At 46.4% G+C, this 14,414-nt stretch overlaps 1 protein-coding gene across 5 annotated transcripts in view; it reads left to right on the forward strand.

The window, feature by feature from the left end:
* HECTD4 (HECT domain E3 ubiquitin protein ligase 4) overlaps positions 1-14,414 on the forward strand; it is a 1,724,100-nt gene that overhangs the window by 1,026,379 nt on the left and 683,307 nt on the right. For all 5 annotated transcript variants that reach the window (XR_011199486.1, XM_069214810.1, XM_069214812.1 and 2 more), the window contains exons 47-48: positions 7,655-7,803; positions 13,118-13,197. Coding sequence is in view for 4 of the 5 variants with exons in the window: in XM_069214810.1 (XP_069070911.1) it covers positions 7,655-7,803; positions 13,118-13,197 (229 nt within the window). In the remaining variant the exon portion in view is untranslated. The remainder of the gene's footprint in view (positions 1-7,654; positions 7,804-13,117; positions 13,198-14,414) is intronic.

The raw sequence follows: 14,414 nt of genomic DNA on the forward strand, positions 1-14,414 counted from the left end.
TGTTCAAATTCTATGGCTCAATCCTGTATTCCTGGGAGTATGGGTCGGATTTCCCAAGGCCAGGGAGCTGCGGGTGCAGGAGTACCTTTTGGCATTGGTAATCTTCTTCCATTTCTGAAGCAGACGGGGGGTCCTCCGGATTTAGGCTGCAGGCGGCGTCGTGGTGTACAACCCAGGGTGGGCACTTGCTCAGAATGGCCTAGGGACCAGCTCTTTTTGGTTGGGCCACTTGGACACGGGTCGTGGGTGGCAGGTGCAGAGTGGACAGGACTTGCAGATCCGGGAAGGCTCTGGACTCCTTGAATGGAGTTCCTTCTTGGATAGGGCACTCTCCATCGTAGGTCTGGGTCCTTTAAGGTGCAGGGAGTCCTCTGGAGGCTTTTCAGAGGTCGCTGGTCCTGCAGGATGCATTGCCTTCTTTTAGCAGGACTTTAGATGATGGAGTCAGGCCAATAGGGCTGGGGCCAAGTCAGTTTGCGGTTTTAGTCTTCTCTGCTGGGGGATCAGCTTAGCAGTCCTTCTTTTTTTCTTGTGAGGTTTACCAGTAATCTGATGAGCTAGGTTCAGGGGAGCCCTTAAATCCTGGATTTAAGGGTGTCACAGGGGTCAGAGGGCAGCAGCCAATAGATACTGTTCCTTAGAGTGGGTACACCCTTCCTGGGTCCACTCCCTTTGGGTAGGGGGACACAGACCTAACACTACTGGTCCTTGTCTTCCAAACTAAGATGGAGGATTTTGCAAGGAGGTGGGGTGGGGAACCCTCAGCTCTGGATACCTGAGGTAGTCACTCCTCCTTGTTTTCCCTAATTATCCCGCCGGACTTGCTGCCAAAAGTGGGACTTTGTCCAGGGAGTGGGCACATCCACTTGCTGGAGTGCCCTGGGGCACTATAACAAGAGACCTGAGCCTTTGAGGCTCATCGCCAGGTGTTACAGTTCCTGCAGGGGGGAGGTGTGAAGCACCTCCACCTAGTGCAGGCTTTGCTCTTGGCCACGGAGAGCACAAAGGCTCTCAACCCATATGGTCAGAAACTGGTCTGGAAGTGACAGGCTGGCACAGATTGGTCAGTCCTGAACTAGCAGTTTGGCTAACATGCAGGGCGCATCTCTAAGATGCCCACTAAGTGCATTTTCCAATAAATCCAACACTGGCATCAGTGTAGGTTTGTTTTGCTGAGAAGTGTGATACCAAACCCCCAGTATTCAGGGAAGCCATTATGGAGCTGATGACACTGTAGGGGCATAGTGCTTGTGTAGCTATTCCCTCACCTGTGGCATAGTTCACCCTGCTAGAGGGGTGACTTACTTATGCCACAGGCGGTGATTGGTGGGCATGGCACCCTGGGAGGGATACCATGTCGACTTAATCTTTTTCTCCCCACCAGCACACACAAGCTGCAATGGCAGCCCAAAGGTTTCCAGAGCTGAAGTGACCCCCTCCTTGCAGAATCCTCCATCTTGTTCTTGAGGACAGGGACCAATAGGGATAGGAATGTGGCCCGCTCCCCAAAGGGAGTGGACACAAGGAGGGAGTAGCCACCCTCAGGGACAGTAGCCATTGGCTACTGCCCTCTGGCCCCTACAACGCCCCTAAATCTTGTATTTAAGGGCTCCCAGGACCAAGCTAGTCAGATTCCTGACGACCTCAAGAAAGAAGGAGTGCTGACCTGAAAATCCTGCAGAGAAGAGGAGACTTGACTCGGCCCCAGCCCTACCAGCCCGTCTTCTGCTTCAAAAAGCTGCAAAAGGAGAAGCAACACGTTCTACAGGACCAGCGACCCCTGAAAAGCCTCCATGGGACTCCCTGTATCAACGAGGACCAAGAAATGCCCGTCGACAGCGAACCTGTCCAACAAGAAGAAAAAGCAACCATCTTTAAAGGGACTCCCACCTCACTCCAGAAACACGAGTCCAAAATACTCTGCAGCCTACGCCCCTACCCTGTGTCCATAGGAACCAGTCAGCCAGAGAGGACTCCCAGGTGATTCCGACCAAGTGTCCACCCCTCCATGACGAAGTCTGTTGAGGGAATCCCGAGGATCCCCCTGACCACGACTGCCCGGGACGCCTGGAGAAGCACTGTACCCACAGCCCCCAGACTCGAGAGAAACCAACCACCGAAGTAGAAGCGCCCAGCAGGCGGCCCTCCTCCCTCGTTGGCTTGCTCGAGAAGCCCCCCATGCCTTGCTTGCAGCACCTAAGGGACCCCCGGGTCTAGCCATGGAGTTCCATAGGGAACCCAACTCCCTGTTTGCACCTTGCCGCCCCAGAGCTGCTGGGGGTGCGTGTTTGGTGCCTACTTGGGGCCCTCCCATTGCTCCTCTAAACCCCCCTGGTCTGCCCTCCAACAACACGGGTACTTACCTGCAAGCAGACCGGAACCGGAGTACCCCATGTCCCCACAGGCCCCCCGTTATTTTGGCTCCTGTTAGGCTTCTGCACCTAACCAGACCTGTGTTGCTGGTGCTGGGTGTTTGGGGTTATCTTGAACTCCCAACAGTGGGCTACCTATGCCCCGAGACTGAACCCGTAAGTTTGTTACTCACCTCAAAAACTGTACTTTACTTTCCTCACCCAGGAACTGTTGAAAATTGCAGTGTCCACTTTTAAAATAGCTTTTTGCCATTTCAAAGAAAACTGTGTACATGGTTCATTCTATTCAAAGTTCTAAGTATTACTATACAAAGTACCTTTCATTTAATGTACTTACCTGTGCTAAATGAAACTTGTGGTTCTAGAAATACATTAAGAAAGAATATTTTTCTATATAAAAACCTATTGATCTGGAGTTAAGTCATTGAGTATGTGGTTTCACTTATTGCTTGTGTGTGTACAACAAATGCTTAACACTACCCTTTGATAAGCCTAACTGCTCAACCACACTACCACAAATAGACCATTAGTATTATCTATGATTGCCTCTGTCAAGCCTCTGGGGAACCCCTGGACTCTGTGTACACTATCTCATTTTGATATAGTATATACAGAGCCAGCTTCTTTCACTAATGCTCTATTTTGTGGTAGTGTGTGCGAGCAGTTAGGCTTATCAGAGAGTAATGCTAAACATTTGTTGTATTCGCCGAGGCAATAAATGAGACACGCCCTCAAAGAATAAATCCAAGACCAATTTTATATATATTTTAAACCCAAGAACTTCGTTATAAGGTAAGTGCTTTTTCAAGCATAAATATTTTTAGTTGCAAAAATCAACAGTGAAATTTTAGAATTATTCTGTGTTAACCTATGGAAGAAAAAGACATTCAGCAAACAGGGTGACGGATGCAGGGTTGTCCAATGGCATCGGGTTTCCTGGTCCAGGAACACTGGCGGTTTGGGGGGACGTCCTGTGGTCTGATGCTGCAGGCATCGGGGGGGGAGGAAGGTCCAGGAGGGGTGAAACCCCAGTGTACTCAAGCTCAAGAGAGCTCCAGGGACTTTATTGACACCAAGAGCCCACTTCAGCTCGGGCTGGCGGCGACAGGTACAGTGGCTGCTTTAGGTGTCTGTTTTTTTCCACCACAGGGGCTGTGGGAGAGGGGGCCTGCGTGCAGAGTCTGCAGGCGATGTCAGAGAATCCAGGAGAGGTGAAACCACAATGGACTTGGACTCTGGTCAGGTAGGGGACCTTGGTGGCACTGTGGAGGTCCAGTGCCACTCGGGTCAGTAACTGCAGGTGCAGTGGTGTCTTCGGGTGTCGGGTCTTTGTGGGTCCAGAGGCTGCAGAGTCCTTTTTGTAGACTTGGTTGGGGAGCAGGTTCGCTGCTCACGGGAGACTTGAGTCTCGTTTGAACTCAGGCAGTCCTCCCAGATTTCTGGAGGTTCAGCTGCAGGACAAGACGTCTTTTGGTGCAGAGTCCGTCGAGGAGTGCAGACAGGCCGGCTGGGTTGGTACCAGGACAGTTGCTGCTGCTTCTCCCCTTCTGCAGGTGTGTTTCTTCTTTGACCTTTTCTTCCTAGGTCGCCAGGATCTGAGTTCTAGGGTTCAGGGTTACCACCTAATACTCAATTTAGGGGCGTTACAGGGAGTGCCAGGTGGAAGCAATGGGTTGCCCACTTTTAGGGTGACTACACCCTTTCTATGACCACTTCCCCTGGGAAGTGGGCATAACCCTGACCTTAGTGGCATTCCTTCCAAACCAAGATGGAGGAATTTAAAAAGTGGTTTCCACTTCAGCTCGTCCACCTTAGAGTGGGACTGGCAGGAAGTGGGCACACCTCCTAATCCACCTAATTTCTCTGCCTGTTTTGCTGCCAAAAGTGGGGTCAGGACAGGGGCGTTGGTCTTTGCCACCATTTGGATAGACCTGTGTCACACTGCAAAGGCAGCCAGGCCTTTGAAGCTTCCCGCCCATTTTTTTGCTTGCTTTTTAGATGCAACTTTGTCTGAAGTGCACTGGGTTCCTGCTAACCGGGTTAACAGTGTCCCTTTCCTAAAACCAGACACATGTTTACTTGATCCTCAAGTGACCAGGCCCTTCAGCCCCCTCTGAGTCCCTAGTAAATGGTACCCCTGCTACCTAGGGCATGGGTACTGAAGAGGGCCACTCAGATCTGCAACACAACTTGTGCCACTCTGGGAGACCCAGCACCAACCTTATGCAGACTGCCATTGCAGGCCTCGTGAAAAGGTGCTTACAAAATTGAAAATATGACATGGCATACAGCTTGTGTGCTATGTCCCCTAAAGACATTTGTAAAACTTAAGGGAAACCCACGGATAACTAGAGACCGGGGAATAAAGTTTTTTTTTGTTTTTTTACAAAGTAACAATGGTCCCTTTAGGAAGCAATCAAAATAATATAAATAACACATGGATATACAATGAAATCCATGTGGAGCCTTAATAGGAAAAAAATGGTACATTTATTGATCCAAATTAAAACCCTAACATACACACAATCAATGAGTTATTTTCTTTTTTTTTTTTGTTATTGAAGCATCTTTTTGTGTGACAAGAGTACATTTGACAAAGTCACACCAAGTAAGAACTCATACTCAAAACAAGGTACTTATCTGCAGAATCTTGTGGTTCTAAAATGTAAGAAAATATATTTTTACAATATAAAAACCATTGGTCTGGAGTTAAGTCATTGAGTGTGTGCTTCTTCTATTTTCTGTGTGTGTACAACAAATGCTTTGCACTACCCTCTGATAAGCCTAACTGCTCGACCAGAATGTCACAAAGAGAGCATTAGTATTATCTACCTTGCCCTCGGTCAAGCCTCTGGGTTACCCCTGGACTCTTTGCACACTATAGCTCACTTTGATATAGTATATAGAGAGCCAGCTCCCTACATTTCGCATCTGCATCTAAACTTGGCCAGAAACCTGTTAGAGGGCTCCTGACTCCGTGTAAAGCAAAATGTTTGTCTGTCGCATCCTATGTGAACAACGTATGGGGATATAGTGACTGTTCAAAGCTCCAGGTTACAGAGAATGCTTTTCTTAGAAGACTGTTGATGGTTCCACAAGGGTTCCCTACGTTTTTTTGTCGCTCAGAGGTGGTTCTAAATTACCTGGAAAACTTGTTGCCCCTCTGTTGTTATGGGTCAAAATATGGTCCTCAGTTGAACTAGAATTTTCCAGACAAATTATTTCTGAGTGTTTGTCCTTGTCTAACTATGAGAAGATCCCATGGTTAGGATATGTCAACCGTGCCCTTGGCAAATTATGCTACAGGGAATTCTTTGAGAATACAGCTCATATTTGTCTGTGTGTGAAGCCGCTTCTAAAAGCGACATATGTGGAAAGGTCACTGGCTGTTCGCCAGTGATCTTCTCCTTGGTCATCTTTTTCATCTGATTCTAGCGAGACTGTCCCCCGTGCCAGTGCCGCAATTTTAGTTATTTATTTCTATCCCTCAGCACAGATTTAATTTGACTAGTTTTCACTTAGGTACTGAGCACTTTTTAGTGGCATTTCCCACTCAAGGGGGTTGGGTGGACAATCTTTTTCTAGTCAATCGACTGTTCGTTGACTTTTCTTTTTTGTTTGTTCACTTTATCATTCCCTAAGGCGGTCCTTTCTGTTTCCGTTATTGAAATTGGCATGGCCATGTTCGTTCTAAGATGGCTTGAGACTCCTGCATTTACTGGAGTCCCTGGAAGTTTGTCTTGCAGTTCTTAATTTTATTAGAGGGGCGCTTTTCATTAGAAAACGTTATGGTTGAAGGCTAATTGTAATTTGTACTTGTGAGATTAAGTATGTGGGATGTTGCAGAGAACAACATTTTATGAATTATTATTAACATTGTTCTTCTTTTGACTGGTAATTGATGATTTATTTAAGATTATTTTTATGTTTATTATTTTGAGTAGATTTTGTATTTTTATTTGTGCTTTTATGATTTGCTAAAATCGAATATCGTTTTTATGACAGACAGATTGTGTCTCATTTATTGCCTCTGATTACAACAAATGCTTAGCATTACCCTCTGATAAGCCTAACTGCTCGCCCACACTACCACAAAATAGAGCATTAGTCCTATCTAGGTTTGCATCTGCAAGCCAATTGGGGATCCACTGGACTCTGCATGGTGTACTTCTCTTTAGTACACCATATAGAGAGCAAGCTTCCTACAACACTCATTTCAAGAAAGAACAGAAAATACATCTGTGCTTTGAATTTGTTGTAAGGAGCCTGTTGATCTTTGCCAAGTAGCACTGAGACACTCCTTTGGAGTAGTTGTGCACTCAATATATGACTTCATTTATTCATTCATTCAAAGTGGTGCAAAAGAGAGCCATATCATGTTGGTTTGTCTTCAATATTAAGATCAGCTATGCCAGTGCCAGTCTCGGACATCTGCCAGGCTGCTACCTTGATGTCCATCCTCACATTCATGAGATTTCACTGTCTGGATGGGCAGGTCCAGTGGGACGGTCATTTTGCACTATCTGTCTTGCAGGATTTACTAGACTGAGCCATTCCACAGACCACTATCTAGGGTGGTACTGCTTTGGTATCTGTTCACAATGTAAGCAATCTGCAGTTAGAAGCATCTATCAGAAAGGCAAGTTACCTTTGTTTAGTCTTTTTCTGGTTGAAACTCTAATTGCATATTCCCTACCAACCCACCCTGGTTTGGAATGGACTCTTACAGTATATCAAAAAGAGCTCCTCTGGCATAGTCTGATTTCTGTGGGCTCCAACATCGCAGACAGAGATCAAAAAGAACCTGTCTTCAGCTTGCACAGGTGGCGCATAAATAGTGGCCTGACGTCACATCCAGGGCAGGAGGGATAAAAACCTGGAGCCGCACAATACCACCTACCAAAGTGCAAGCGAATTGCTATAAAAATTCTCCTGATTCAGTCTGGCACCTGTAAGAAAGGTGAAAAATATGTTGTTAGATAGCCTTTACTAGAAATGGCATTGCCACAGGAAGTAACATGTTCTTCAAGTCTCTCGTTTTCAGTGATGTGTAATTGTGATAGGCAGTCTTGAATGTTCCTCCAGAATTATTGAATGTTGTGGATGATCTCAGTGGTTAAGGGTTTGTTTTGTGACTGAATGTAAGTTTCACCCCCTCCAAAGTGTGTTATTATTATTATTCATAACTAGTTCATGAATATGAATTAATGAGTTCTCTCTTCATTTTCAGACAGTGTTGATATATGTTCCTCTGTAAAGTTTTCTCATATGCTTTATCATAGGCTCCATCCTTTTACTGGGAGATTGAAGTTGTTTCATATGGTGATATAGATGATGACACTGGCCCGATTGTTTCCTTTGGATTTGCAACTGAAGCAGAAAAGCGTGATGGGGCATGGACGAATCCTGTTGGAACTTGTCTTTTCCACAAGTATGTATTATTATATGAATTTGTCTCATTTGATGCATCCATTCACTGCTTAATTTGTGCCTGTGGTGGCTGGCCCTTTTTTCTGAGAAATAGGATTCTTGCCCCACCCCACTGGCAGGACTACTGATCAAGATTTGCCTATCCTTGCCACATAGCAGGCAGCATTGTGCGTTTTGTGTTACCAGGCTGATGATCTAAGTTATTTTCAGTATCATCGCTCTGCCTGGATGCTACCTTGACCTGCTGCTCCTTCACAGGGCCCCTGCATGCTACAGCACTGCCCACATGTTAAATGTAATTATCAGTATGGTGCTCTTGACCCATATGTCAAAAATTATCTCCACTATGTCCGAGCCAACAGTTTCTCATAGGTAACTTTCCCCCTCCAGACCTCCCACCTCAAGGATACCATGATAGCAAAGTATTACCTGTAGTATGCTAGCATCAACATTTTACCATAGATGTCACCCGATTGCCAAGAATTACAGTATGTCAGAGCCTTCGTTTTTCAACTGGCGTTCTCCCTTATGCCAATAATTACCTCCAGTATGCCAGCAACAGCAAGTTACCCTGGATGCCCCCTAAGCCAAGAATTATCTACGGTATGCCTTGGATAGCAGCATAAAACATGCTACAAACACACTCTTAATCCCACTCATTCACTATATCATAATCAAAGGGCGAAGCACTCAAAGGCAGTCCTTACCCAAATTGATCATAATTGTAAGGGGACTCTGTGACCCAGAAGTAAAAAAGATCAGAGTTACTTAAATTCACAATGTATGAGCAAAAGGTATCACAGAGCAGATGAATTCAAGATTTTCATTCTCTATTTCTTGCTTGACATATTGAGGTAGATAAAAGGACACAACCAACATGTTTTGTCCCCAAAACAAAGGGACTTCTTCAGGGCTGTTAAAAACACATAAGACAGGACATAAACCATATACAGAACAATACCCATATACAAATTACAAACGTAAAGTGCACTCCACAGAAGCACCAGAGACAAGAACTGATTACAATAATATATAACAAACAATTCGCAATTGCTTCCTCTAGGAAGCTGTCTCTGTATATACTATCTCAAAGTGAGAGATAGTGTGCACACAGAGTCCAAGGGTTCCCCTTAGAGGTTGATAGTGTCAAAATTAGATAATTCTAATGCTCTATTTTGTGGTAGTGTGGTCGAGCAGTAGGCTTATCAGAGGGTAGTGTTAAGCATTTGTTGTACACACACAGGCAATGAATGAGGAACACACACTCAAAGACTTAACTCCAGTCCAGTAGTTTTTATATAGAAACATTTATTTTCTTAATTTATTGCTAGAACCACAAGTTCAAGATTTGAAGTAAATACATAAATTGCAAGGTACTCCACATAGGTAAGTTAGGAACTTTGAATTAGAGCAATAACATACAGTTTTTGTTAAAATGGCAATAAGCTATTTTAAAAGTAGAGACAGTGCAAAAATCAACAGTTCCTGGGGGAGGTAAGTATTGGTTACATTATGAGGTAAGTAAGACACTTACAAGTCTCAGTTCCTGGGTATAGGCAGCCTACCGTTGGGGGTTCAGGGCAACCCCAAAGTTAACACACCAGCAGCTCAGGGCTGGTCAGGTGCAGAGGTCAAAGAGGTGCCCAAAATACCTAGGCGCCTGTGGAGAACAGGGGTTCTCCGGTTCCAGTCTGCCAGCAGGTAAGTACTTGCGTCCTCGAGGGGAGGTTTGTAGAGCACTGGGGGGGGGGGGGGGGCACAAGTAGGCACACAAAACACACCCTCAGCGGCACAGGGGCGGCCGGGTGCAGTGTGCAAAGCAGGCGTCGGGTTTTGTATTGGTTTCAATGGAGGGAACTGGGGGTCATTCTAGCAGTGCAGGCAGGGCACAGGGGGGCTTCTCGGGCCAGCCACCACCTGGGCTAGGCAGAGGGTCGCCTGGGGATCATTCCTGCACTGAGGTTCGGTTCCTTCAGGTCCTGGGGGTGCAGTGCTTGGTCCAAGCGTCTGGTCCCTTGTTACAGGCAGTCGGGGTCAGGGGGAGCCTCTAGATTCTCTCTGCAGGCGTCGCTGTGGGGGTCCAGGGGTCGTCTCGGGCTACTCACAGGGTCGCAGTTGCCGGGGAGTCCTCCCTGTGGTGTTGGTTCTCTGGCTCTCGAGCCGGAGGCGTCGGGTGCAGAGTGTGAAGTCTCATGCTTCCGGCGGAAAGAGTGAGGTCTTAAAAGTTGTAGAAAAAATTCAAGTTTGTTGCAGATTGTTGGGCAGAGCCGCTGCTCACGGGAGTTTCTTGGTCCTGGGGTTCAGGGCAGTCCTCTCAGGCTTCAGAGTTCGCTGGAACCCTGTTGGATGCGTAGTGGTTGCAGGTTTTCGAGTCAGGAGACTGCAGGGCATGTAGTTCAGCAGTCCTTCTTCTTGTTTCAGGTTGCAGGAATCTGATTTCCTGGGTTCTGGGGTGCCCCTAAATACTAAATTTAGGGGGGTGTTTAGGTCTAGGGGCAGTAGCCAATGGCTACTGTCCTGGAGGGTGGATACACCCTCTTTGTGCCTCCTCCCTGAGGGGAGGGGGCACATCCCTAATCCTATTGGGTGAATCCTCCAAAACTAAGATGGAGGATTTCTAAAGGCAGGGGTCACCTCAGCTCAGGGCACCTTAGGGACTGTCCTGACTGGTAGGTGACTCCTCCTTGTTTTCCTTATTATCTTCTCCAGCCTTGCCGCCAAAAGTGGGGGCAGTGGCCGGAGGGGCAGGCATCTCACCTAGCTTGGATGCCCTGTGGCACTGTAATAAAAGGGGTGAGCCTTTGAGGCTCACCGCCAGGTGGTATAGTTCCTGCTGGGGGAGGTGTGAAGCACCTCCACCCAGTACAGGCTTTGTTCCTGGCCACAGAGTGATAAAGGCACTCTCCCCATGTTGTCAGCAACTCGTCTGGTTGTGGCAGGCTGGCCGAAACTGGTCAGGCCATCATTAGAAGTCGGATTGGTATTTAGGGGGCATCTCTAAGTGGCCTCTGGCTGCATTTTACAATAAATTCCACACTGGCATCAGTGTGCATTTATTGTGCTGAGAAGTTTGATACCAAACTTCCCAGATTTCAGTGTAGCCATTATGGAACTACTGTGGAGTTCGTGTTTGACAAACTCCCAGACCATATACTCTTATGGCTACCCTGCACTTACAATGTCTGTTTTGCTTAGACACTATAGGGGCATAGTGCTCATGCACATATGCCCTCACCTGTGGTATAGTGCACCCTGCCTTAGGGCTGTGACGCCTGCTAGAGGGTTGACTTTCCTGTGCCACAGGCAGTGTGAGGCTGGCATGGCACTCTGAGGGGGGTGCTATGTCTACTTAGTCATTTTCTCCCCACCAGCACACACAAGCTGTCAGGCAGTGTGCATGTGCTGAGTGAGGCGTCCCCAGGGTGGCTAAGACAGGGGCTGTGCCAATTGTGGAAGCAAAGTTACAGTTTAGGGAAAGAACACTGGTGCTGGGACCTGGTTAGCAGGGTCCCAGCACACTTTCAATCATACCTGGCATCAGCAAAAGGCAAAAAGTCAGGGGGTAACCATGCCAAGGAGGCATTTCCTTACACTCTCTATCTGAGGTTCTTCTGTTCATTCTTTCTTTGGCCCAGCAGGGCTATGCTTTGGGCACCCTTAAAGGGTATTTATATACCATTTCAGCCTTTCGTAGGCTATCTGATCAGCCCTCACTCTTTAAATCTCCTATTGTGAGTAGATTCCTAAAAGGCCTCACCAATTCATTTCCTCCCACTCCATTTATCATACCTCAGTGGGATCTTAATCTTGTACTTACTTACATGATGTGTACCCCCTTTGAGCCAATGCATAATTGTCCCTTGCGGCTCCTCACCTTAAAAACTGTCTTTCTGATCGCTATCACCTCTGGTCGCAGGGTGAGTGAGCTTCAGGCCCTTTCCTCAATACCTCCATACTTCTCTGTGCACCCTGACAAAGTCATGTTGCGCACTAGGGTTTCCTTCCTTCCTAAGGTGGTTACACCCTTTCATGTAGGCCAGTCCATCACTTTGCCTACCTTCTACGCACCTCCACATCCTTCCCATGAGGAGAGACTCCACCGTCTGGATCCAAAAAGAGCGTTGTCGTTCTACCTCAATCGTACTAAAGATTTCCGGGTGGACGATCAACTCTTCATTAGGTATGTGGGTGCGAAAAAGGGAAGGCGGTGCAAAAACTTACCATCTCTCGATATGTGCTTCTTTGCATCAAAGTGTGCTACGCTTTGGCAAAAAGCAACCTCCTGAAGGCTTGCGTGCTCATTGCACTAGAGCAACTGCTGCTTCCACTACGTTAACACGCGGAGTTCCTGTCCTGGATATCTGCCAGGCAGCCACGTTTGCTAAGCACTACTCCCTGGATAGTCAGGTCTGTTGGGACGCCTATTTTGGTCGTTTGGTCCTGCAGGACTTCCTAGTATGATCTTGGTTCGCAGCCCACCACCGAGGATGGCATTACTTGGCTATCTATTCTAAGGTAAGGAATCTGCAACTAGAAGTCTCTATCAGAGGTACAAGTTACTTACATATTCTAGTTACAGATTCCTTACCGCCCACCCATCCTTCCCGCTTGCGAACTGATTTCTATGGACAGGGATTCCCCCTTTCAGGTCTCTTGGTTCTGGTGCACCAATCTCAGTGTTCTTAGCGGCTCTGCGCTTTGGCGTGGAAAGTCGCTAAAAGAAACTGACGTCACTGCACGAGGGCAGCGTGTATATACTACACCCGACGTCATCACAGTGACCACGACGCCCACAGTCGACCGACGCCACCTACCGACGCACAAGGGTATTGCTCGCAAAAAAATCTCCAGATCCAGTCTGACGCCTGGGGGAAATTCTAAGGTAAAGAAACTGCAAGTAAAATATGTCTCTACCAGATATTTTGTTACTCAAGGTAAGTAACTTGTACGTTTAGTGTATTTAATTATTAAATACATTATCTAATTATTTTATTTCTTGTATTATTACGTGGGTATATTTTTAGGATTTGTGTTGTATCCAGATGGTTATTGTTTTTGTTCACGTTTGTCATAGATTTTTATTCATAGACTTTGCTGTACAATTCAGTTAAGACTAGACTGTACGGTCCAGGTGGGGCAGTGTGACAACTGTTTGTCCCCCTAGAGAAGGCTGGCTATTTATTTTTGTCATTTCAGTTGAAAAAAAAAATCCTCTGCATGAATAAGTTGGTTATAAGAAATCCAAAATTCAGTATCATAGTATTTGCTTAATTAAAAGCTGTAAAATCTGAATGTTCATTGACTTTGATTTTCAGTAATGGGCGAGCAGTGCACTACAATGGGTCAAGTTTACTACAGTGGAAGAGTGTTCGATTAGATGTGACTCTCTCACCAGGTATGTTGTAATTGTATGTTAAATCTTTTTAAAACAAAATATTTGTATTTATTTTATTGTAATAAAAATTACCAAACACACACAGCATGACAAAATACCCCCACCCCTCCACGATCACATTGTACCCTTTGCTGCACATACAGAAATAAGTTCAGTTTGTCACTACACATTCTGCTTTGTCGAATGTGCAATACGGCCTTCTTCCCCTGGTTAGGAACCCAAGAAGATCACCATCCTCTTCTTCCCTGCAAACCAGTAGAAATTTACATGTGAGGCACCCTATCTAAGAAGTAGCAGCTTCCCATCCACTTTTCCCATTAGCGATGCTGGGTAAGAGTTCCCACTTCCCCTTGTTACATAATATCTTGTTTTGCCGCCATGCAGCCTAGGTTAAACAGGAGTTTGTGATACCAAGTGTGATCTGTCTGTCCTCACACCCCTAGTAATGCCAGCCATTAGTTTCAATGCCATACCTGTTGCCTCCTGAAGGGTCCCCTTCACTGTCTTCCCAGAAACCCGTTGTCCTAGGGCATCTCCAAATTGTGTGATAAAATGTACCCTCTTCTCCACATCCACAATGAACATCTGTAGCACCACCTAGTTTATAAAGCAAGGTGTGTGTATAATATACTATTTTTAATTGAAACAAACTAGGTTTGATGGAATGTACACTTCAGCTGGAAATTACAGCGTGTCCCTCCATTCCTTTTGGTCCAACTCTCCGCAGTTGCGTGACCACCTCTCTAATAGCCCAAATAGGGGGGGGTGGTTGTGTGTTCCTCATTAGGGGTCCCATATGTTAAGGAAATTAATGTTTTCACCACTGGACCATGTAGCAGTTGCAGTTCAAGTGGCATGTCCCGTTTGCGTCTCTTCCTGTGAGGACACACTTTATCTGATAGAGACTTCTAGTTGCAGATTCCTTACCTTAGAATTTCCCCCAGACTGGATTTGGAGACTTTTCTTTGAACAGTACCCTTGTGTGCCGATACGTGGTGTCCTTCGACTCTGCAGCCGTTGTTGGCGTCGTGGTCGCTGTGATGACATTGGGGTCGAATATAAGCACTGTTTCGGCTCAGCAACGTCAGTTCTTTTCTTCCTGTGCCACGTGCTGATCCGGAGAAGAGCTACCCTGGTCACTTTTTGACCGGCCTCAACACTTTTGTCAAATTTTGTGGGAACTGTTAGTGCATCAAAGGATGTCCCTGCACACGGTT

The sequence above is a fragment of the Pleurodeles waltl genome, chromosome 11 (genome assembly GCF_031143425.1).
Source record: "Pleurodeles waltl isolate 20211129_DDA chromosome 11, aPleWal1.hap1.20221129, whole genome shotgun sequence".
In the NCBI taxonomy this organism is placed as follows: domain Eukaryota; kingdom Metazoa; phylum Chordata; class Amphibia; order Caudata; family Salamandridae; genus Pleurodeles; species Pleurodeles waltl.